Genomic DNA, 24278 nt, shown 5'->3' with positions numbered 1-24278 from the left:
CTTTGATCATGAAGCCTGTTTTGTGTTGTTGACTGTGGCAGCTCCCCAGTCATCAACATAGTCGGATTCTCTGAACACTGTGGTCGTCTTTTTCTAAGGCCTTATGAATTCTCCTTCACATCTTTCGACTTCATGATGTTTCCATCGAGGTCAAGGCAAAGTGCTTCTGAAAGGACTTAGGAGGTAAATCAGCCATACCCTAGAATTTCTTACCATAATGCAAGAGTGCAGTACCAGGGATCAACTGTAGGGGCTGCCCACTTTCTCTGAAAGCAACATTGTAAATAGTCTGAGATTCACAGTAACCTTGTGTAGCCTTCGCCATTGAAATTGAATGCAAACCAGTATTGACTGTCTTTGTGAACTGGAACACCGAAAAGGGCATCGGCTAAATCAGTAACAGAAAACCAACAAGCATCTGATGGAGACAGAACGGTGTATAGTTTTTGAACATTTGGGGCTCTACCATGGTGCCTATAAATTCACAGTTTATAGATCTTAAACAAAACGCTATTCTGTTGGCTGGCCTGCAAAATGGCTCTAAACTTTTTCACAGTGGGGCTGGGGTTGCTGCAGCTTCCTCCTCTGTCATCATTGTGTATGTGTGTTTTGTAGCTGTGACTGAACTGATCGCTGCACACTGCTAAAAGATACTTGTTGTGAATGGGCCTCAGTTTGAGTCATTCTTTGTCAAAGGGACAAGGGGTGATGAGTTGGACACGTCAAACACCTCATTTTGATAAGTAGTCAGTTTTACTACCCCAACTGCTTTATGGGCATCCCAGACTAGATGACTAATTTATCATGAAGGGTTTGATACCACTGTTGTTCAAATGGAGCACCAGGACCCAAAGAAATGTGTGATGTACAATGGAGAACGTCATGCTGCATGTACTGTGTATGTGAAGGGGAGGTGCATTCCCTGGTTCCAATTAAAAACACCATTTATCTCCCAAACTGGGAGTCTCTACTGGTATGCATACAGAATCTGGGCAGGATCATATTTCACAAATGTGTGAAATTAACCCAATTCTCAATTGACACATAAGATCATGTCCCAAGAGGTTTATTGGACAACAGCTAAACTTCAAAACTAAATGCTTAAATCTGGGGTCAGTTTTAAATTAGTGGGACCGTGAAAAGCTCTTTTACCACATTCCCTGATGTATCAGTTGACCAACATGGTGACAGGATGTTTCATTTTGGGAGGTATTGCAAACACAGCTCTTAGCAGAATGAGACCAAAAATCTGATTGGTTGGTCATTTACCAGCAACATGTATTCAGGCATTTGTTTATATGACTAATTTTCATATTTTACATATGTACCTACTGATGGAGCTATTCTTCTGTATGGGTTGCATAGCATGTAGCACTAGCTAAAGTCATTCTACATTAGAAGTTAGTTTGTATAGAAGACAAAGACAATGAGATTAAGACCATTGCATTTAATCAAAGCAGTAAAAGCTGTAAAATTTTACTTCCAACACATCTACTCTTCACATCCTTTATCTTCATATTTCCGTTGCATCTGCTCCAGGCCCTCACAGGTCTCTTTGTGTTCCTTCATTTGACACTCTGCATCTGTGGGCCAGTATTCAATCCAAGTTGTCTCACCGAGTACATACAGAAACCTGAGGAGAACAACGTGTTAAATATACTGGGGTCTTTATGTGGCCAGCTATCTGCAACACGCAGGAACATAACATGAAACAGCAGACTCCCTCCTTTCCACAAAAACTGTACATCTAATTACTCTATAGACAGCAACAACAACAACACACAAACTAAAGTATAAGGAGTTTAGAAAACAGTGCAACAGTTAAATAGTAAGTAACAATTACAATTAAACATTCACTCAAAGAAGAAACTTACGAATTATTTTCATCATCTCTGTGAATATCTTTGGACGTCCCCATGATAAGGTAGTTTTTGCCTTTTACCAGATCTAAAGCTACCCTGCAGTGCGGAAAACTGAGGAATGTGCGCAGTTGGCCTTCATGATTCACATCAGAACTTCCTGGAATTAGAGTATAGGATTAGAAAGAGTTCAATGAATAGTTGAATGTGTAGTACAAAACATGACTGCCACTGGAAGCATGCTGAAAGAATAGACATTTTGGGAAATACACTGGTTTGCTTTTATTTGTTGATAGTTACTATATACTAGACTATTTCTTTTTGATAGTGGTAGCTTTGTATTTAGCATATTTCAGAGATGTAAGGGATGTCAATCTTCTCATTTAAGTGAATATGGATGTTTCCCAAAATGTCAAACTTTTCTTTTAAAGGACCAAGAATATTTCCGTGTGACTGGAAACACCATTGATACAAACTGCCCATAAAACTTCAGAAACAGAAAGATAAATACCTACCTTCTTTGATAACTTTCAGTACCCGCATTGTGTAGATGTCGGTAGACAAACCATTTTCAGTCTTTTCCAGACTCACTTTGTACACTGAGGACAGAAAAGTTGCAGATTGTAAGCTCCCATGATTACTTATTCTCTCAATATCTTTCTCACACAAACATATACACCAAATTAATTTACGCTCTCTTACCAAAAACTATTTTGCTGGTCGGAGTCGTCTCACATGACTTCTCTGTGCGCAGACGATTGTCGATGTTGCCCTTCTTCTGCATACTGCAGTTCTCTAGAAGTACACAATGGGCACAAAGTAAATAGACAATTGATGACATGATTAAATGAGCACAAGTGGATGTATGTACTGTGTGGATGAGAGCAGTTGCATCTAAGTGACAATTTTAGTATGCTAGTGAGTTATTTTTTAGCTCTGTCTGCTGCTCTGATCTTAGAGGATCCAACAGGTGCTTGATGCCTCTGAAACAAAGTTTTGATGATTGTGTTGTAATCTGCTGATGCGGGTGTATTATAATTTTAGATATATCAAATTACCAAATTCAGATAAACCAGATTAGATCGTCAACTAGACATCAGACTGTTTACCTTCAGCACATGTGCATACATCTTTTTTACAGAGCCGCAGTAGCTCTCCACTTCTCCTCTCTGGATGGTAGAATTTTACACAAGGTGTTTCTGCAATGAGAGAAAGATGTTTAAAACAAAAAATGTGCTAATTGCAACACAAAGACATGTACATCAAACACTTTTACATCTATTGGAAGCAAAGAGAGTCTCATCAAATTCATGGAGGCTGTTTCTGAAGGTCCATGAAGCTTACGTTCATAGTATTCATAGATGGACACGGCAGCTGGTTGAAAGACACCCACTTTGTGTTTCTGATTGACATGAAATGTGATCTCTTCTTCTCGTGTGTGGGAAACCTGTGGAGAGATGTAAAGCAAAAGTGAGACAGACATGGAGAACTAAAGAAGAAGGGTGAGAGAAAGATGAATAGGAAGAAAGAGTGATGACCTTGTCCAGGTAGATGATGAGGGAGCCTTTTTCTGACAGGGCTGTGTTCATCTCAAATTTTGACATGGTTTTCGCATGTCCACTGGAAAGCTGGAAAGACACACTAATCAGACACTAAACCACCATAAACCATAAATACTGACTTTTGATCTGTATGTACAGTTGGGTCCAGAAATATTTGGACAGTGACACAATTTTCATAGTTTTGGATATGCACTCCATCACAATAGATTTGAAATGAAACAACCAAGATATACTTGAAGTGCAGACTTTCAGCTTTAATTAAGGGATAGAAAAATAAAATTAATTTAAACATTTAGGAATTACAACTGTTTTTACACAGTTCCCTCATTTCAGAGGTTAAACTATAATTGGTCAAATTAATATAATGCTAAATAGAATTTTCATTTTAAATACTTTGTCGATAATCCTTGTAGGCAATGATTGCTTGATGTCTAATTGATGAAGAAATAATGAATAGCCCGCATCTGTCCATAAAAAAACTTTTGAGTCAACTCTCCAATTACTTCTGGTCCCTTGAAAAAGAGGTTGCTACATATAGTGCAAGTGCTATAATTAATAAACCCTTTGGCCAATTTGGATGTGAATACCCTCAAATTAAAGCTGGGAGACTGCAATTTAAGCCCATATTCATTATTTAACTGAAACGTGAATATTTTTTTGGTAAACAATTAAAAAACCAAAACTTTTTGAAATATATATGGACCTAACTGTACATGTATGAATGTATCTGTGTAAAGTTCTTACTAATTTCAGGTCATTTGTGTCAGCAGTGAAGCCGGTTAACAAGCCAATATCCAAGATCGACATGCCCGCATCATGCGTCTTGTTCTTAAAACTGTAAAGAAAAAACAACATAAAGAAGATGCTGAAAAATCAAATATCAAATCAGATATACCTTAAGATTACAGACGGTTCAAATACAATTTTAACTAGTGGAAACAGGCAGCTCAAATGATCACAAATTGGTATTAAAGGTCAAGGAGTTTAGACTATCATGCTTATCTGATGCAAAAAAGTGTGAAATTGAGGTGGATAATGTGGACATTGGGGACATAGGACGCAGGACACGCAGGACTGGTTTTGACTTGGACACAAGTCAGCCAAGTTATCTTTTGAGCCATGAGCCAGCTGGTACTTGAACTGCAGCAACAAAGAGCTTGTCTCAGAGATGATATGTCTGCACTAATTCAAGTTAGTCAAGCCACTGCAGACCTACATAGATGTGCTCCGTCTCACAGCTGCTGAGCCCCTTGCTAGTGAAAACACTGAACAGCTAGCAACCAACATTACTGTTACTTTATGCCTAGAACAAACTGCTTCAAGACCTCCTTGACAAAGAAAGTCAGATTTGATGTGAACTGATTTGTCCATCTCTATTATTCAGTTATTAGCAGTGTGTGCAATTTTTTGACTGTACTAGGAATTTTGTGGGGCCACAAATGAAATCTTGTTTAGTGCCACTAAAAGCCTAGGGCCAGCCCTGCTGGCTCTCAAACCCAGAACGGGTGATACCCCCAGACCTATCATCATATGTTTTCTTCCTTTTCAAGAAAAAAAAAATTCTTGGCTGAGCTAAGCAGCACAACCTTAAACAGTGGGGATCAACTCTAAGAGTGAACCCTGAACCCCTAGTGAACATGTGTTTTAACTATTCTTATTTTTGTATTAACCCTTTGGACATTGATGGTGCCCCTTCTGATAACATGAGTGTCCCTGAACATGTCCACCCCTGCAGACAAAGGAGAATAAACTCCTCATACTTGTCCAAACTCCTTTTAAAGAATTCATAGATTTGATGATTTCCTTTACTTCTTGTGTCTACATGCAAGATACAGTTGCAGTAATTTCAATCTTAACAAGGTTTGAAATGAATGACAAGGCATAAGGACTCCTAGCACACCTGTGACTCTATCCAGACTGATTCCTAGGATCAGCTCAGTAAGTAGTGTTGTTCATATCCCATGTATACTTTACACTTCAAAATACTGCCCAAACTTATTGGACAGGAAAAGCCTTGACCTTTTGCCTTTTGACCTTCATCAACATTGGTGATGAATTGAGTTCTTTTTGGGGTGGTGGGAAATAGGTAGAAAATAAAGACGTATTGTTTGCTCTGTGATTTGTATGTTTTCATATTTATCCATCCTTTAGGGACCATAACTTGTGAAAAAATGTTGTGTACAAAGCCATGTTACTGTAACGCTCATCAGTGTGCCTTCTTGTACTTACAAGTAATTTATTTTCAGCTTGTATGTCTCACTGTCCGTTTCAGCTGGAGGAGCAAAGAGTTTAATAAGCATTCAGTTGATTTCATGCAGACTTTTCTCATGAAAGAAAAATATTTATACTAAAATAGAGACAATAGAAAATACAGATTAACTGATAAACAAACAAAATAGACCAAAAACAAGCAAAAAGAACCAGATAAAATGACGAGACAAATTACCTTGGATGAGCTGCACTGACAAGTTAAAATTCTGACAGTTGTTTTCCTTTTCTTTAGGGAGAGCATAATAAAACGATACCATCTGCCGCACGGATAAAAGTATATCTTAATGTGATGAGCTAACAGGCATCTGCCTGAATAATATTATCCACAGAAGGTAAAAACAAAACAAAAACAGCCTTCAGCCTTCAGACACATCAATAAATAACAGCTAAAAAAAAGGAGAAAGAATTTATTTACTGTCATTATTGCTTCTCCGGTGCCTGTGGCAGTCACTGTCACATCCTTGTTTATATAGTTCATCTGTGGAAATTCAAATACACACAAACACATAGGAATCAGCAGATGAAACAACAGGAATGATGGTATTAATGTTTGTTTGTGTAAGACAGTGTGTGTTCTCACATTAGATGTCCTTGTAGCGAAGTGTCCCTGGTCGAAAACATATTTGAGTGGCAGTGACCTGCCTGGCAACTCTATGTCTACACTCAGATTATAAGGTGGTTCTGGAGCAATGGCCCAGTACTCAGCTGTAGCTTGGTACACCATCATGGTAGCCTGGGAAGAAAAGGGGTGGCAGAGAGAAAACCATTAAAAGTAGGTTATAAACCCAGTCAGACACATAACTATAGCAAGATGTAGTGAGGAATTTGTGTTACCTGAGTTGACCCATAGTTTCCGCTTTGCCTCTGCTGTTCATTGAACCATCTGACAACACGTCTGGCATCTTGAAAAGCCTTTATTAACGGAAGGCATTGTGACAAAGTGGGTGAGACCATTTGTCCTATGTATGAATACCATCTTAAGTTTAACCATGCTTGTTTGTTTTCAGCCATTTTTCCAGCAGTAATCATCATTTTACAGATACAGACTATCCCGGGTTTGTTTGTGTTTTGTATTATGTTTGGTTATATTTCGTAGTCCAACATCTTTGGTTAAAATAAACTCTTACAAGTATTGTTAAATTTAGTTATAGTTTATTGATCTATTTCTGGTCAAAATAAGTTAAATTAACATTTAATTTTGTTACTTACCATACTCACCATGTGGTCAGAGACAAAAGAAGGAAGTGCTGCAGCATTTCCTGCTTTTATACTCTGGCTGACATGATTGAGGGAGGTCATGTGGATTAATGGTAAAACAGGTAAGTGTTTTTACTGTAATCTGTTTGATTATAACTGTGGAAACGTCTGGTAAATCAGGAGCCAGTGGAGTCACCTCCACCAATGGCACAGCCAGGGAAGTAGTGCCAAGTGTAGAGACTATTTAAGCAGTGGCCTTTTGTCTGTCGAGGAGGACAGAGTGAACAAAGAATGAAAACATAGTGCTGATCAGGTGTAGCAATTTACACTTGATATAAGTTGTACTTTGCATTGCTGTAAGTTGAGTTTTATTTAGTTCAACTAAGTTAACTGTTCAGTTCCTGTTCCATCCTTTTTTTGTATATATTTTTGCTACACGTGAACCTGGATGCACTTTGGTTGTAAATAAACACCTTACGGTGAATTTTGAATGAACTGCCTCGAATCTGCCTCCTGTTTATGCCATTCTGGTCAACAGGCATGTAAACAGTTGACATTTTCTGTGATTGAATTTTTTAATTAACTTGAAAGATGAAGATTTATTATTCTGTTGTATGATATATAACAGAAATTCATTGTGAATTTCTCCACAAGTGCATTCTAACATGCAGTGGTAATATTTTTGGTTTACAAGCAGTTATTACTGTGACATTCAAAGCAAAAGTGCAGCTAAACAACAACTCTTTGTCATCATCCACTGGCTGCAAAAAACACTGGAACTGATGTAGAAAGGCAGTGGCTGGTGCCTGCTTAGGCCTGTGGTAGATGACATTTTGAGGCATCAATGAGAGACACATTTCAGTGGCTTTTGTTTACAAAATCTCTACCCTTTTGGTGTGGCACGATGGCGCCTCTGTTGCATGTTTTCTGTAGCGTGACATCCTGGTGAAATGCGAGTGGGACATGCTCACCTTAACCTTGACCAGAGCAAGAAGAGCATAAGCTGTGGCCTCCAGTGTGTAAACATTTCCCTTGGATACTGGCCAGTGGGATAAATCTGAGGAAGATACACACAAATACCTTTCTATTACTATGCTGTACCTGGAAAAGCCTAACTTGAGTAATTGCTTATTTTTGAGAATTAATCTTTCTATCCTTGTAAGGCTTAGAGTGCAGATTTACATGTACACATGAAAACATGATAAAAGAAGGCCAATACAGATAAATTTGACATAAAAAAATGTAATACTGACTTTTTACCATTAATAGTTAAACAAACATTTCTGATAGACCCCATTAATCTTTTAGTTATTTAAGGTTTTTAAAAATGTGTTTCCATTATAAGCAGAACGCTGTATAATGGCTCAACCAGACTGACATGAAAAGGCAGAAAGAGAAAAAGAACCTCTGAGCTAGTTACAGTTAAATAAGAATATAAGACTGAAAGCTAAGCATCAAATTATGTGCAGATTTACACCAATCAGCCTTAAAATTATGACCACCTTTTTGCTTTGTGGCAGGACGGACTGACTTGCTGAAAGAGGCCACTGCCATCAGAAATTCCTTTTTTATGAAAGGGTGTACATGGTCTACAAGAACACTTAGATAGGCGGTATGTGCCAAAGTAACATCCACATGAATGGCAGAACCCAAGTTTCCCAGCAAATGTTGCAAAAAGCATGTCACTGTCTTTTCTGGCTTGCCTTCTTCCCATATCCCATGCATCCTGGTGCCATTTGCTCTCCAGGTAAGCAATGCAAATGCACTATACTGTGCCCATTGCTCAGTAGTCCAGTTCTGATGCTCCTGCCTGGAGCTTTTGGCAGTGGACAGGGAGCAGCATAGGCACACTTCTGATAGATACCAACCCAGACCAGGAATACCTCCCTTGATATATCCCACCCACTTCACCTGTCAGTGGTCATAATGTTATGACTGATCAGTGTAAATAGGAACAGGTTCCTATTTCAGTGACAAGTGCACAATATTTCCCAAAACAAGCTGGAATTAAATAACTACTACTTTAGTGGCAAAATAGTGGCTAAAATACCATATTGCAATTAACTGAATACACCTTGCCCTTCCAACTGTGTAGGAGAAACTATGGTGGCCACAAAAATCTGGTTTGTTCTTCTGGGCTACTGTAGAAACATGGCAGTTTAACAACACAGACGTTAAATATAAATGTCACATTCTGAGGTATTCAAAAACAGAATAATTCTCATTTCTTGTGATTATACACACATGAAAACATATGTTTGAATATTTGATTCCATTTATGCCATATTCTGCAAATAGCCTGCTAAATCTTACACACTGGACCTTTAAGAGGCATGAAGTGGAAAGTGGATCTAAGGTAAGCACTTTTGGAATTGGACCATCACTTGAACATACTGTGGTCCAATTGCAGTTGGGGTTTAATCATTACTGATGGACACTAATGCTTTTCTGGACTGGAAAATACATTTTAAATCAAAGAGTATTTGGGGATAAAAATGGTTTTAACAGTATTCCCTCCTGGTGGGGCATCAACTAAATAGTTTTAATCATGTTATTATTCTTCGTTGGGGACCAAAGAGTATTAGCTAAGAAATATTGCTGTGTGACAACACCTGCGGAAGCAAAGTCCATGAGTTTCTTCTTATTCAGTTTGTTTGCATTGGCCAGGGCATATGATGTCATGGCAACAGCATATGAGTAGGTGAGGCTGGGCAGGCGATTTTCCAGGTAAGCCACCGCTTTGTTTATGCTGCTTGATAAATTCTGGACAGAAAGATAAGAGAAGAAGGAGAAAGGAGGATAAGGGGAGAATGCCAAGGTTTTTGTAAATATACCATTCTGTTCAGGAATGTCTTTTGATCCTGGGAGAATAGCTGAGACCAAGACTGTCCCCTCCTGTACCCTCTTCTGTGTCATAAAAGCTATAATGAGCCTCGCACATTAGTTCCAGATAATGAGGTGTAGGGTAGTGATGTAACACTCAAAACAGACTGTTTAACACTGTAGCCTTTTAAAAAATTACATCAAGACGACAACAAACATTCCTGATTATGTCACTATGTCTGTGGTGAGAAAATGGGATATCTTTGTCAGTCTGCAACAAGAGTGGTCTGTTTTTGTAGTAAAAGCTTAATTTAGTAGTGAGACCACTTAAATTCTGACTTGTTGTGTCATTAAGGTCTTGGATTTAATACATTCATACAAAAGCAATATGAAGAATTACCCAGAAATTACCTGGCTTTTGTCTACATTTGTCATAAATGAAGAACCTATTAAACCTACTAAAAATAGTTTTATTATAAAGTATTGTTATTATTATATAAGTTCTAAATCTTTTGCCATTACCATTGTTAACTGCATTATATGCCTTGTAAGAACAAATAGCAAAGGTAGCAACAGCAACGGTGGAGCGGGCTTTGTAAATTTAGCATATAGCGGTGCAGTAACCTAGAAAGTCAGTAAATTAAGAAATAAAAGAGAAGAGGGAAAAAGAGAAAACACAGATGAAGTACTCACTGGGATATTACACACACTATATGATTCCTGCATGGCAATAAGGCAGAAGGCCGTCATGGAGGCCTCTGAATCTCTGCCCTCCACGTCACCCTACAAATGCATGGACACAAACATGTTTTATCTGTATAAGAAGACAGTTAATGACATCTAAAAGTTTTCATATCAATTAGCTAATTTTTTTGTATGATGTTGAAGAATTGATATTAATGCAATCAGTGCACGCACATTCAGCATAGAACTGTACACCTGTCCAACTTCTATAAACATGCCGCCAGGCTGCTGTGCATTGAGAATCAGAAACTTGACAGCATCACAGATGATGTTGTCCTGTACTGCCACCAAACTGCTGGCCATGGCAAATACCTTGGCAACATAGGCTGTCAGCCTGTTGGGGAGGAGAGGAGATTGCTTCATTTATTTGCACATAACATACACCCATAGTTAAAAGTTAAAGGAGGAAGACAATAAATTTATTCAAGTTTGTGGATGTTTCGATGCCTCACCAGGTGCTACTTTCTGTGTCGTGGTACACTGCAAAAGACCCATCATCTTTACGGAAGTTAAGCTCATTTTCGTAACCTGGACACAAACAGAACACACACTTTTTACTGACTGACTTTGTGTAGTCTGAGGTACTTATATGTCAAATCAAATAGAGATTTTTGTATAAAATCTAAAATGTAAACAAAGACCTTTCTCTGACGTTTTTCCTTAGATTATCACACTTTTCTTCAAATTTTATATCAATTTATTCTCAGTGTCCCTAGCTTTTGTGTTAAAAATCCATCTATGTAAGCCTACCGGTCTTGATATGTTGGAGGGCTTCGTAACGTTTCCCCAAGCCCACAGTTTCCCACTGGTTGGTTTTGTCCAAATATATGGCTGCAATGAGGGGCAGGGTCATGTAGATCATGTTCTGCTCTCCACAGCCTGAGGGCTGTATGATCAGAGTACCCATAGAGTTCCCACTAATGGCGTTCTCTACCAGCCCAGCTACTTGTTCTCTCCCTGCATGTACACACATAAACAGAAAAAACAATATGTAATACACTAACAAGTAGTCAAGTAAGGTCAGTGAGGAGTGCTGAGAGTCAGTGCCGCTGCTAGCTAATTTGGTACCCTAAGCATAATTGCTTTGTGGTGATTTTAAAATAATACAAATAATCACAATAACAAAAAAAATAAGTAACAGTAAGTACAATCTGCTTATATGATTAAATAATAATATGCTTCCCACATCCCTTTGTTTCTTCTTCTCCTTTTCTCTGCACCAGACTCCTGTTGCCTTTTTGATGCCATGTTTTCATTGTTTTAGGGCTGATGTCAGGTGTGTGTCTGGTGTAGTCTAATTGAGCAAATCACTGGGGGATGGTGGGGAGCCAGGGCACCAAACCAGGATGTATTTTATTATTCTGAAAAAATGTGCTTATAGTAGACTGATAATGCACATTACAGAAAGGATTCGTAATCAGTTTTAATAAAATATTCATCATTATGATCATCATGATCATGATTGTTAACCATTTTCCTGTCTGGCAGAGGCTATCTTCTGGGGCCGAAGTGCTGGTTAACTTTGGGGTTAACCCCCTTCACTTTCTTCAGCAGTGGAATAACACACACAAGCTCCAGCGTTGGATTTTGAGACAGCGTGGCCTTTTTTTGATCACACACTGTAGCCTACACTGTACATTTATTCACAACCTAACTCCTCCAGCTAATCTGCAGTTCTTTCATCCACACACACTCCTGCACTCACTCATTTCCGTCGCTCTCTCGCTCACGTTCGTCCACTCACACCCACCCACACACACACACACACACACACATACGTTACACACAGCTGTGTCCCCAGAATTACACTACTCCTATAACATGATGATAATTGGGCCATTTTGGTGCCTCCTCCAGCACTTGGTGCACTACGCACAGCGTGTAAAAAGCATTATGGTAGCGACAGCACTAATGAGAATTCTAGTCCAAAAAAACCTGCTTTCAAAAAGGGATAATTTGTTGGGCAGGCATCAGCTGGAAGAGGTAGTGGGCAGAATGAAAAGGGTCAGAAATTTATCACATTAACATGCCAACATAACATAACACTATGGCTCACCTCTCACAAAGATTTCTGTTTTACGAGGTGTTTTTGGAACTACATCTTTCATGGAAATTTGACTCCTCATTTTCTTTTGTATATGACCTATAAAGGAGAAACAGTGGGTAAATTCAGTTACATCAATAGAAAGTAATAAATTATTTTATTGTTATAACATAATATTACTAAATTACTGTAGTATACTTATAGCAGAGAGGGTGGGATTAAAAAAACAGAGCGGGAACAATAGGAGAGAGAGTAGAGAGATGCTATGACTGTGTTCATTAAACATTGTTAAGTTACTGTATTTCCTTAAATTAAAGCTGAGGGGTTTTCTAGGATAGTCTGAACTGTGCTGAACAGAGAAAGAAGTGCTAAACAGGCACATATACTGAAGCCTAACTTTAGCTGTTGCTAATCAGGAGAAGAAAGGACGAAGCGCGTGCGTGTGAGGAGTCTGGTTTACTTTCACCAAGGTGCTGATGGCCTTTGGGAAACAGCCACACATACTGCTACAGATGCTCAGTTTGCCGTTGCATTTATCTGTTTCTACATGGACTGAGCTTCAGGACCTTCATCGCTCAGCCCGCCACAAGACAGAAAGGCAACCATGATCAAATATATGTTATTCAGTTATTCATGTTGCTAATGGTGTAATATATGTGGTGTAATTGTGATTTATTGTTGAAAGGAAGGTTATTATGAGAGTTTGCGTAGGAGGAGGCCTCTTAGCACCTTAGTAAGAGTCATATGATCTAGTTACAGTAAACACATATAAATTTCAAATTCAGTAGGCTCCTACCAATTCACCTCCCATGCTAAATCGCTTTAAAGGTGATAGAGGTATGCATGATAGTTCTGTAACAAATTAGAATTGAGTGGGAGGGCTACATTACTATAGCATGCAGATATTTAATAGATAAACTCACCTTCACCCTTTTCAGCTGGATTTAAAATAAAATTTTCAGAAAAGGACACAAAAACACCAGGAGGCTATAGAAATGAACAGAAAGGACAAACATAACAAATGGCTGATAATTATTAATGGTAAGGTTCAACAAAATACAATGGGGCGTGCTTGTTAAAATGTTCTTTTCTTCTCTTATTCACAAGTCATACAGGATAAATATGCATTAACATTATGTCCCTATAAAATGTCTGTTTCCCTGTATTGGCCTCTTTTTCCCAGTCAGTGTCTGATTGTTAAAGTTTCTTTCTTTGCTTTCACCCCACCTGTACTGTCATGCAAGCTTATTTCACCAATGAAACTATGAAATCTTCTTGTCTGCCGAGACTAAAAAACAGAAACCATTTCAGCAGTGATTTGTAAGGACTTTGTCTGACACAGACAAATTATGTCATACTGATAGAGAGATCAGATCAGAAAATGCTTTTCGATCTTTCTCTTTCTACTTAACATGGATATGACATGATTTCATTCTCAAGCAAGTCACAACATACAACAGCCCAGCTGAACATCAGTCCAAATTGGTTGAAACAGCCTGGAAGTAGCCACACATACTACATTCCCACCATAACGTTACAAGCTGGAGATGAAAAGTTTAAAACAAGGACTTTTTATTGCATCTTGAACACTTTACTGCAATAAGAGAACAGTTTTCATATGGCAAAAAAAACCTGCTACATGGAGTGTGTCTTTCTTACCACCACCCGCAGCTTCTTCTCGATTCCATCGTTGAACCCTGAGTCCTTAACAATTGCTTTGACCTTAATGGAATATTGTCCATCCTTCATCGGAATAATGATAAAGGGTACAGATAGTGTAGTTAGGCCCCCCATCTTGACTTCCTGACGATACCTTCCATGTTTAGAGGCTACACTGCACACATGCTCTGTCTCAGTCAGATCCACACGCACCTTGAAAAGAAGATGAGAAAAAATGGAGAAAGAGCCTGAGGCATGTGTGGTTGATAGAGCGGATAATAAGGAACTTAATCATAATTTAATACTTAATTAGGTCACCTAACAGTGATGCATGCCTAATTTGAAGACATGTAATGCTGTTTTCCAGAGGATCAATATGAATGGACAGGTCATAAATAATGATTAAACACCAAAGCAGTGTGACACAGACTTACAGTGATTTCATCAGGGCTGTAGTTGTGGAGGATTGCTTTAACTTCCAGCTGCTCTCCTTGGACAGCAGAGTACGGCAATCTGAGATCAATGAAGAACTCCTTCCGGACAATGACCTCCAAGGACTTACCAACACAGATTCCTTAAAGATGAGAGAGAGAGAGATGATACAAAAAAGCAAGTGATGAAACGGAGAAAGAAAAAAAAGTGTGAGGGACGGCAGAGGTGTTACTAAACTTGATTTTTACCGTGAGTTCTTGACAAACTAATGCCAGTGAACTGCCAGGTTGTGATTGAATCTTGCAAACGAACTACTTCCACAACTGATGTAGTTCGACTGAAACACAGAAAAATTTTAACACTTAGAGAGGTTACGGGTAGTGTAAATCCTAGTGTCATTAATTAAATTATTTGTGTAATTTTGTGTGTATGTTTCACTTGACTCACCAGTTTGGTATTTGTTGAGAGCAGGCAGGCAGGTTGATATCTTTCCACAGCCAACTTTCAGGGAACTTGGTGCGAGTAACAATTTCATTGCTGTCCATATAATTTTTGTCATCCTCCTCACCTAAAGCGTCATTAAAAAGGTTATTAGTTTTCATTGAGCCAGAAAATGTTTTTAACTACCAGTATGATCATGGATAGTAACCACACAGGGCTTCTCTCAGTCTCTTGTCCCTGTTTCTTACTGCGAGCCAGTTGGAGACTATCCTGCCTCCTCTCAGCCCGCTGGTTTTCCATCTCTTTGCAGCAGTGCAAGAAGGCCTCAACACAGGCGGCTCCATCTCCAATGTATTCACTTCGCACTTCACAGGAGTATGAAAGAGGGAGGTCCACCATGCCATCCTTACAACACTCACGTTGTAGTGGGTCATTATATTGACTTGCTGGAAAGACAGACAGACAAGTATTGCAAGTCAAAAACACAAGATGTCCAACTACAAACAGAGAGTCTGAACTATGTCAGAAGGTGACTGAGTATGTGGTTACTGTGTAGTGTGAAGCTGTGTTCTTACCTAAGCTAGTAATGACGTCCATAATAGTTGTGCGTTTCCTCCTGCTGTGGGCCGGACATTTCAATTCTGAAAATGCAACACAAAAATCTTTAACAGACCCCAAAAAGTTTAGATCTAGACTTGATGTCTGCATGGTATAAGTAATTTAGCTGGTTGGACACATGGACAGCAGGTTGGGATGGGAAAAATGAATATACAATTTCAATTGCATCATTAAAGACTGTCCAGGGTGTACCCCGCCTCTTGCCCAAAGTCAGCTAGGATAGGCTCTAGCCCACCATGACACGGTTACAGATAATGGATGGATCAATATTTCCTGGACTGTTATTGAATTGAATTGAATTGAATTTAAATATTGAATATTTCACAAAAAGTGCAACTAAATACTGATTAAGTACATTTTTAACAGGCCAAACATTAACAGAGTGGACCATGATTAGCTCTATCACCACAATGGACTGTTGAAGCCAACCTGGAAATGCCTCAAAGGGTTGGTTCAGCCAGTTTATGAGTATCTTTTACCCCCAAAACAAAAATGGTGAACTGAACCTTGTTTGTGGTGCTCCCAACATTTAAAAAAATCTATATGTATAATGTAACTTTGCTAGTTTTGGCTTATGATGCAGTTATTCTACTGTCCTCTAGATGTTTACTCCTAAAACACACTTTAATGATGGTAATGAATAACTCCTAATTTCTAAAACCACTCCTCCTAAATAGTAAATATTCTATTGGTACAATATTAAAGCCTTTAAAAGGGGTATGTTCAGGGGAAGGAAAAGTAAAGTAGTGTCACCTTGTCTGTAGGGAGTCCCAGAAGCAGTGTTGGACTCGAACAACAGCCCAGCATCATAGAACACACTCATGCTGTCCTTTCCTCCACCTGGTGTGCAGCCTGTGTCGTACTTTTCGACAATGTCCCACACCTGAGCGAAGTAATTCACACACTCATTCAATGTATTTGCTGCAGGATAAACTTGAAAGTTTACAAGTGTTGTTTTATACATTGTAAATTAAACCTCTTTCAGATATTTTCAAAGACAAATATGAAATAAAGAAATTGCCTTCTTCTGGGTGAGGCGGTGCTTGTTGTTTAGGACGTAGACACCTTTGTCAACTGCCACCATTCCCACTTTGGCTTCTGGGTCTCCAGTGACCTTCAGATACAAAGTCTTGCTAGGCGAATAGACTGTAGAAGGTTTTGATATTTCCAACTTCAACTAAATGTGAGGAGAAGGTCAATAAATTAAATGCTTTGTATTTGTTAAAGCAATGTCAGTTTGTTTCAGCTTGATTGTTGACTATATCAGTGCTGTGTGTCTCACCGAGCCCATGCAGGAGTCCTTGACATCCACCCAAACAGAGTCTGCTACCACTTCGTTATCATCCGTATGGAAGTAGGCTATGATGCGGAACGATGGCAGCATTTCTTTGGTTATGAGAACCATCTTAGAAAACAGTTTGTCACTTACTTTGCCATGACCACGTTTCACAAGCTGACCTTTGCTCAAGATCTGTGGACACGGATTTATACATTAGCACTATACCAACTGGAATGTATAGAAAACAACACAAACACACAAGCATGGACACACATATACATTTCACACCAGGTATGTGAAGTTACGGGTTTGACTTTGCTGCCCGCCAAAGATGAAGCTGACTTTCAGGTTGTCTCCTAATTTCAGCTCGGCTGCATCCACACCTGTAAAAATTACATGTTGCAATGAGAGCTAGACACTGAAAAGATCGTGTGCATGGCCCCTACACTACTTCCATTGCCACCACCATCACTATGTTTTTTTACCATCATTATTTCAGGACGCTCCTCACCTATGTGAATGTAGTTGTTGTTTGTGGTCTTATATGGGAGAGCTTCCATGGTGGCTGTTGCTTGCCTTTCACGTGTAATACCAGGAACATTGGTCTTTGCCTGTAATTAAAAACACACACACACAATTAAATACAAAAAGCCTCAAATCGGTCCCATCCTCCTGTATTGCTTAGACAAGAATATAAAATCTCAGTGATGTGAAATTTTTTTCCATTTAATTGAGAATAAAAATAAACTGTGAGTGACTGTTAAATATTTTCTGATGTACCTAGGGAACCTAGCATCCACTAAAGTACAACTCAGCTAGATTTAATAATGGCACTGACTTTACACATATTTGGATTTGGGAGGCAGACAACCTCTCCACTTTTAAGAGCAGACTTCATATGTTCCTTTTCACAAAGCTTATCGCTGCTCCAGTGAGCCCTCAAAAATTGTTGGGTTGTTGGGTGTAAAAATATCTCAAGTAATGTTGTCTAGACCTGCTCTAAATGACAAGTGCCCTGAAATAAGTCGTGTCATGATTGGTTAAATTGGACATGTGGTTCTCAAAATGTAAATGAAAGTAGGTTCATGTTTCTAGATGCCAAATAGGCTGTAATGCAAAAAAGGTAACTTTTCACAGACTTACGGTGACTGTCAGTCTGCTAGTCCCAGCATCTGTATTGATGGTAAGCCTTGCCAAGCCATTGGCTGCAGTGGAGCCTTGCACCTGGCCTGGATCAACCACTACGTCAACACTATCTGCAGGAGAGTCATCAGGATTTACAACTTCAACCTGCCATCAGAAACACAAACAGATGAACCATCAGAAAAAAGTCTAAAAATAAAAAATATATATTTTAGGGTTAAACTAATAATTAACTATTGCTGCAAACTGCAGTAGCTGTGCACCAAGCCTCTGACTTAAATGAAAATCCATCAAAACATAACACTTCTCATTTATTTATTTTTATTAAGGGAGTATAAACAGCAGTGTTTTTTATACTTTAGGGATATACTGTAGTGTACTCTCAGCTGGATATTCAGATTTATGTGAGATGTTTTCTGTAAAGGATCTTTTATTAAAGTAGAAATATAGCCAGTTTATGTTTATGTAAATGTACCTTACCGTAACATCAAAGGACATTCCTGGTTTGTAGTATTTGGGCGTTCTCTTGAAGTGGATGGTGTACGGTGATGTGACAATCTGGATACCTCTCAACTCTGCCTCCACCATTTCACTACCTGTGTGTTGATGTAGAAACACACACTTTCACATGTTGTTTTTTTTCACTTGTTCACTTGAAGTGTTACAGAAAAACATTTCCTGATATCTTTATTCTCTTTTACCCTCTTGATTTTGCCTTGCTGAGTTGCTGAATTAGTATGAATCACACCTGATCAAACATACTGAACGGGTACAAACACACATTTTCTTTTTCTTACCATTCTCTGTCAGCACAGTGACAGCTACATATATGGAACTTCCGACTAGCTGTTGTTCAATGTTGAATTTCTCTGTGATGTGCTTTCTCTCCAGTGTAACCACTCCATTACCTTTCATGATCTAATACAAAAGTGCAATGCAGTAATGCAGTAATGCAGTCATTGAACAGTTGGAGGAACTTTACTAAATGTAAAATTCTCGTCACCACGGCATAAACGGGAAAACATTGTTGACAGAAATACAGTAAAAGTGTAAGTAAGTGCTCACCGGCACTCTTTGAAGAGAACTTGGAAAGCTCTTTTTTCCACCCTCATGCATAACCCCAAATACCACATAGGCCATCCCATTCACCTCTTCACCAAATAGATATCTAAAACCACAAGAGAAGGACATAATGATGTAAACCAAGACAAATAAAAAACAACAAATAACACACTAAAAGAGCCCCAACACAACCCTTCCCTCCTCCAATCAAACCCAATCTCTTAAACCACAAATAAAAATCCTAGACATACTCAGCCTTGATGTCGACTTCGAAAACCTCACTGTCCACGTAGAAGAAGGGGCTCTGAGACGTCAGTTTCACCTCAAAGCTAGGCAGCACTGAAATATTTATATATAATAGGGTGAATGTTTAGGTATATGTGTAGGTTCTAAATAACATAACATAATGATACATAACTTACCATATTCTTTGACCTCAAACTCTGCAGAGTAGATCTGTTGTGGGTTGCTGTGAAACTTTGCCACCACCTTCCAGAGTCCAAGACTGCAAGCACACACACACACGCACGCACAAACTTGACCCTTTATTTATGTGTTTCTCACATATATAGATTGAAATAAATAATAAATACTCACCTGGCAATTTCAGAAAGTTTATAAACTCCAGAATGGATTCCTGAATTTAGAGAGACTGAACCAGTGTTGGGTGATAAAACTATTCCTCCAGGGGTCTAAAATGAACAATATTGAACAGCCATTAACAGTGAGGTTCACCAGTTTGTATTTAATTTTGTCACACCGCGGTGAGGTCAAGTTGGGGTTTTGTCATGTCTTGTCATTTCCTGTTTTATTTTGAAAAGATAACTCTCCTCTCGTTTCAGGTCACTTGCCCTTCCTCGTGTGTCACCGGTCTGATTGTCTTCCCCGCCCTGATTGTCTCCACCTGTTCCCCATTACCTTGTGTATATATTGTCTGCGTCTCCCTTTGTCTTGTGCCAAAGTGTTTCGTCCTTCGTCGTGCACCAAAGCCTTTTTTCATAGTCCATAGCCACAGCTCCTTAGCTCAAGTATCTTTTTGTTTTCTTCCTCGAATGAGTGATTTTGATTTCGTTAATCTTTAATACTACTAGTCCTAGCTTTATTGTTCCTCGTTGAGAGTGATTTTGATTTTGTTATTTAGTGTAGTTCAGAGTTTTTTCCTCCTTGGAGTGATTTTTGTTTCCTTTAGTTTAGGGCCTTTTCATAGCCTCACTCAGTCGAGGATTTTCCCCGTCCTGAATAAAACAGCTTACTGTCTAACTCTGCATCTGAGTCCTCATTTGAGTCCCGGCCTGACAAATTTATTAAAGGAATGTTATCATTTTGTCTACAATCCATGAGCCTGGCTTTTTGTCAGCCATTTTCTCATTATTTCAATATTTATATTCAGTAGGTTTTTGTTCTTTTGGTAATTTGTAGGAGAATGATCTACTGTTTAGCATTTATTTTTTGGCCACTTTGGCCAATTTTGTTTAGCTCATCAAGGGGCTTCGGACTTCCAGTTACAGATGATTATATTGCATTCAATTCTGTGCTTATCAAAGATAAAATACTCTACCACAATCTCAACCGTAATAGAAGCAGGACTTTGGGTGGTTCCTTCCCTCTCTATAGGCTCCATACGAGGCGTCAATGCAAACATCCTGTAATTAACTGACATAAAAAGAGATGTTAAAAAAACTAAAAGTGTATTTAAGTTTTTGACATGACTGTCCAAAAAAAGGTTCATTCTAAAAAGACTGTGTAAAATGCCTTCATCAAACTGATGGAAAGGTGGATAGTGTATGGTGTAAAATATTTTTTTTATTGTAATAACTTGCCTCACTTATGTAGATACATTCTCACAAAGGTATGAGGTGAATTTTTCAACACTGATGGAGTACTGAACTCACCATTGCTGTTGGGTGTATAGAGGGTCTTGTCAGTCTGGATGAAGATGTATCCAGATTGGAAGGACACTAAGACGATTTTCTCCAGCAGTCGGCCAGGAAACTGTGCTTGCAGGTACACATACTGTTTAATGATGGGATCCTTACTGAAGTCACGAACAGGGATCTGCAAGCAGTATGTAGAGACACAAACAGTGTGTAGGAGCAGGATGGGGGATTTCATGGGCATTTCTGGGTTCTAGATCTCTTGTTTGTGGTCATCAAAATAAAAGTACAAGTAACACTAACATATATTATACATAATTCAATAACAATATTTTATTTACGTTTATTTCTCCAAGTGCCTGGAAATTTTGTGCACCAGTGAGGGTCACAGTTGTGTTTGCCAGTCTTTTGGTTTTAGTCGGATGGTTCCTCACAATGATTTCAACAGGAATGTCTCCTCCTGTGCAGTCTTGACACTCCACAAAGATTTTTTCTGCCGTTCCTACCCGCAACAAGTTGGGGGCAGACATCACTTGCCTGATGGTGAGAGACAGATACAGAATATCTGTAGTCACTGTGCAGAAACAATTTGAATGTCAGGAAGCTGAAAAAGAAAAACTTAGCTCTGTTTTCCATGAATTATTTCAACCTCAGAGGAAATGTGGAAAGGTAACGCTTGTCTACTTACAATGGAGCTCCATCGGCCAAAAAAGTGAGAGAAGCAAAGGCCAGAAAGGCCACCAGCCAGGGCAGAGTACTACTCATCCTCCTGTCTGATCCTGATCTGCTGTCAGTGCTCTTTTAGTGTGTTAAATGAACACAGAGGTGCCTCCCCCAACTCCAATCTTGTTTTTTCTTGTCTGTCCTCTCTTATGTTTAAATTTGATAAGGCCATCATACTGTAGCTGATGTAATATTTACATTGCTTCTATTTAGTTTGCAACACACTTTTTAAACATTTGCAAATCTTTAAACCAGCATGTCTCCTCCCACATAACTGCAGGGAATCTCTTCACTTAGTTTTCCCTCTGGGTATATCTCTTAATTTGCTGAAGATTGATTTTGTCACTGACAATAACATTTGATGTAACTCAACCCAGAAAAAAACAAACATGTTGTTGGCATGATTGATGTATGGGACTCTGAGAAGCACATATATATATATATTTTAATGAAAATATTTTCAAGCTTTATTGGATAGAAATAGCTGAAGAGTGATAGGAATGTGGGGAGAGAGACAGATGGGGAACGACATGCAGCAAAGATAAGCAGTAGAAAATCAGTGTTGTGTAGTTTGCATGTTTGATTAACTTCTTAAGTTTACTACAAAAAACAGATTCTGTGTTCATGATATTTATATTTATAGAAATGGTTTATAACTGGTTGGAGACAAGACTGTACAACATTTTTGATCTGTGGTTCAAAGCTGACGTCTGAGTTGACTATTACACCTAAATCTCTGGCAGCGGGCTTCACACAAGCTGAAAAAGGGAAACTTGAAAAGTCAATTCAAATAACTACCATGAAACTTTTAAAAAGGATCCTTCTCTGTGTAACTCATGGGCAAATTGAACTTTGTGTATTTGCTCTAAACTTCTGCCAGTTATTCTTTTCAGCTTTCGGGAAGCCCTAGTTCAGCCAAGGGCAGTTGTGCACATCAGGAGTCCTACTATTTGGACAAGTTTGTTTGATTAGTGATAATGAAAGTAGGCCCCACAAGACAGCAGACTGTCCTGACTCCGGCCAAACAACAGGCTTCTAAACTCGCACAAGGCTTTTTCTCTCTAATTATTAAACCCAACCCTTCATGATATCAGAGATTGATTGATTTGTTTGTCAAGGCAAAATCAACCAAAACAGATACTCCCTGTAGTAAACGGTGTGCTTTGTCTTCAGACAAATAGACAAATACAACCTTTTTTTTTTTTTTTTTTTAAAAAAAAGCCAAGATGTATGGACGTAATGTAAGAAACTGGCCTTAAAAGAGAGAGAGAGAGAGAGAGAGAGAGAGAGAGAGAGCTGTTTTTGATTGGCGCAGGTGGGACACATGACCAGGCTCATTTGCATATGGACAGACAGGTGTGCGTGGGAGAGAATAGTTTCAGCTATGCAGCTAGTAGTACGCCGATACCTGAACTCTGGATTATGAGTTTAGTCGGTGAATCTGAGCATCTTGCCTTGAACCAGGAGTCACCACAGGTCAACGTCGTTCGACCAGCTCACTTGGACGTTTAATACCCGTCAGGTAACTCACACTGAAATTAAAATGTTTCGCTTCAAAAGGAATCAACGCGTAGCCCCATAAATCGAGATACAACCGAAACCATTTCTGCGCGTCCTTATGGGTCAAAGAGCGCACAGTAGCTCCTCAATTTACCTATCCGCGGTTTCACCTGTCATTTCACAGCAGCTGCAACGGCAGGCTCACCTGAGCTGAGAAGGCACCGGTTAAACAGGTGGAACAGGACGTGCTGCATTCCGCCAGTGCAGAGACACACATCCTCCTATGGCAATATAAAACTCGGGTGGGTGTGTCCGTGTTGGTGTGAGTAGTTTATCGAGGATTGGTGAAAAAATGAGATAAACACGAGAAAGGTGACCTGCACCTGTATCGTGAAAGATCAAGTATGGTTCCTTTTTCCTTTCTTTCCTACTTTTCTAACCTCTGTAGTTTCCACCAGGCCGTATTTTGTAGTTTTGTGAATTTTATTACATGTTACATGACTGCAGACACATTAAATCTGCAGTTTATTTAAATTATTCTTCACATTTAACTATTCTGCATTTTATTTTCATGTTTTCTTTCAGCTCTCATGTTTTATATTAATTGATTGTTATGATCACACAGTATTCAGTACCAACATTTCTGTTTCTACTACTTTCAGTGACATACCATTAATACACTCGCCGAGCAGAAACTTGCGTGTTAGACCCCTAAAGTAATGTTCAAGTCCACGCTTTCTGGTGTAAAGTATATTCATGGATTCATTTTTAGACATTTTAGCTGTTTTCCAGCTTGTGATAGAGTTAGATGAGATTTTTCTCCTGATATTGAAGCCCTCAGTATATTTACCTGACAGTTGCGATGAGACTCAACATTTTCATCAACCCCTTATTTCACTGTGGTTGTTTTTCAGGTGCCCCACTGTCGTTTGTATCTAACTGATGCTATGTTGGCCCAGATGTAAGAACACAGGCCACACAGACCTGATCGATACTCTAAATTCCTCAGGGAGGTGAGTTTAAACTAAATACCATATGACCTCTTCC

At 38.9% G+C, this 24278-nt stretch overlaps 1 protein-coding gene and 1 long non-coding RNA gene across 3 annotated transcripts; one reads left to right on the top strand and one right to left on the bottom strand.

Moving 5' to 3' along the window:
• Window positions 1-1432: 1432 nt before the first annotated feature.
• LOC104937094 (complement C3-like) lies at window positions 1433-21812 on the bottom strand. Of its 2 annotated transcripts, XM_027283326.1 has the most exons (43): window positions 21697-21812; window positions 21350-21545; window positions 21027-21189; window positions 20693-20787; window positions 19732-19826; window positions 19557-19639; window positions 19386-19473; window positions 19138-19240; window positions 18870-18990; window positions 18553-18668; window positions 18073-18219; window positions 17441-17540; window positions 17218-17312; window positions 16933-17121; window positions 16672-16827; window positions 16404-16533; window positions 15608-15673; window positions 15281-15478; window positions 15039-15159; window positions 14840-14928; window positions 14594-14733; window positions 14160-14372; window positions 13424-13487; window positions 12513-12599; window positions 11207-11413; window positions 10909-10984; window positions 10631-10790; window positions 10406-10495; window positions 9502-9652; window positions 7861-7946; window positions 6527-6604; window positions 6273-6425; window positions 6108-6170; window positions 5868-5949; window positions 5651-5693; window positions 4166-4256; window positions 3398-3487; window positions 3204-3306; window positions 2969-3058; window positions 2562-2654; window positions 2375-2458; window positions 1875-2019; window positions 1433-1633 (listed from the first exon to the last, which is right to left on the bottom strand). In XM_027283326.1, exons 1-43 carry the CDS (start codon window positions 21771-21773, stop codon window positions 1492-1494), a joined length of 4959 nt encoding a protein of 1652 aa, XP_027139127.1. In that variant the 5' UTR covers window positions 21774-21812; the 3' UTR covers window positions 1433-1491. The 2 variants fall into 2 exon arrangements, with proteins under 2 accessions (XP_027139127.1, XP_027139128.1); XM_027283327.1 differs by lacking the exons at window positions 1433-1633; window positions 1875-2019; window positions 2375-2458; ... (3 more) ...; window positions 3398-3487; window positions 5868-5949.
• Window positions 21813-23046: 1234 nt separating this feature from the next.
• On the top strand, window positions 23047-24247 carry LOC104937095 (uncharacterized). The gene is made up of 3 exons (XR_797626.3): window positions 23047-23253; window positions 23416-23533; window positions 24146-24247. It is a non-coding gene; the product is annotated as an uncharacterized LOC104937095 (long non-coding RNA).
• Window positions 24248-24278: the final 31 nt, after the last annotated feature.

This window comes from Larimichthys crocea, chromosome X, assembly GCF_000972845.2.
Source record: "Larimichthys crocea isolate SSNF chromosome X, L_crocea_2.0, whole genome shotgun sequence".
In the NCBI taxonomy this organism is placed as follows: Eukaryota; Metazoa; Chordata; class Actinopteri; family Sciaenidae; genus Larimichthys; species Larimichthys crocea.
This window is presented reverse-complemented; position numbering and strand designations above follow the sequence as displayed.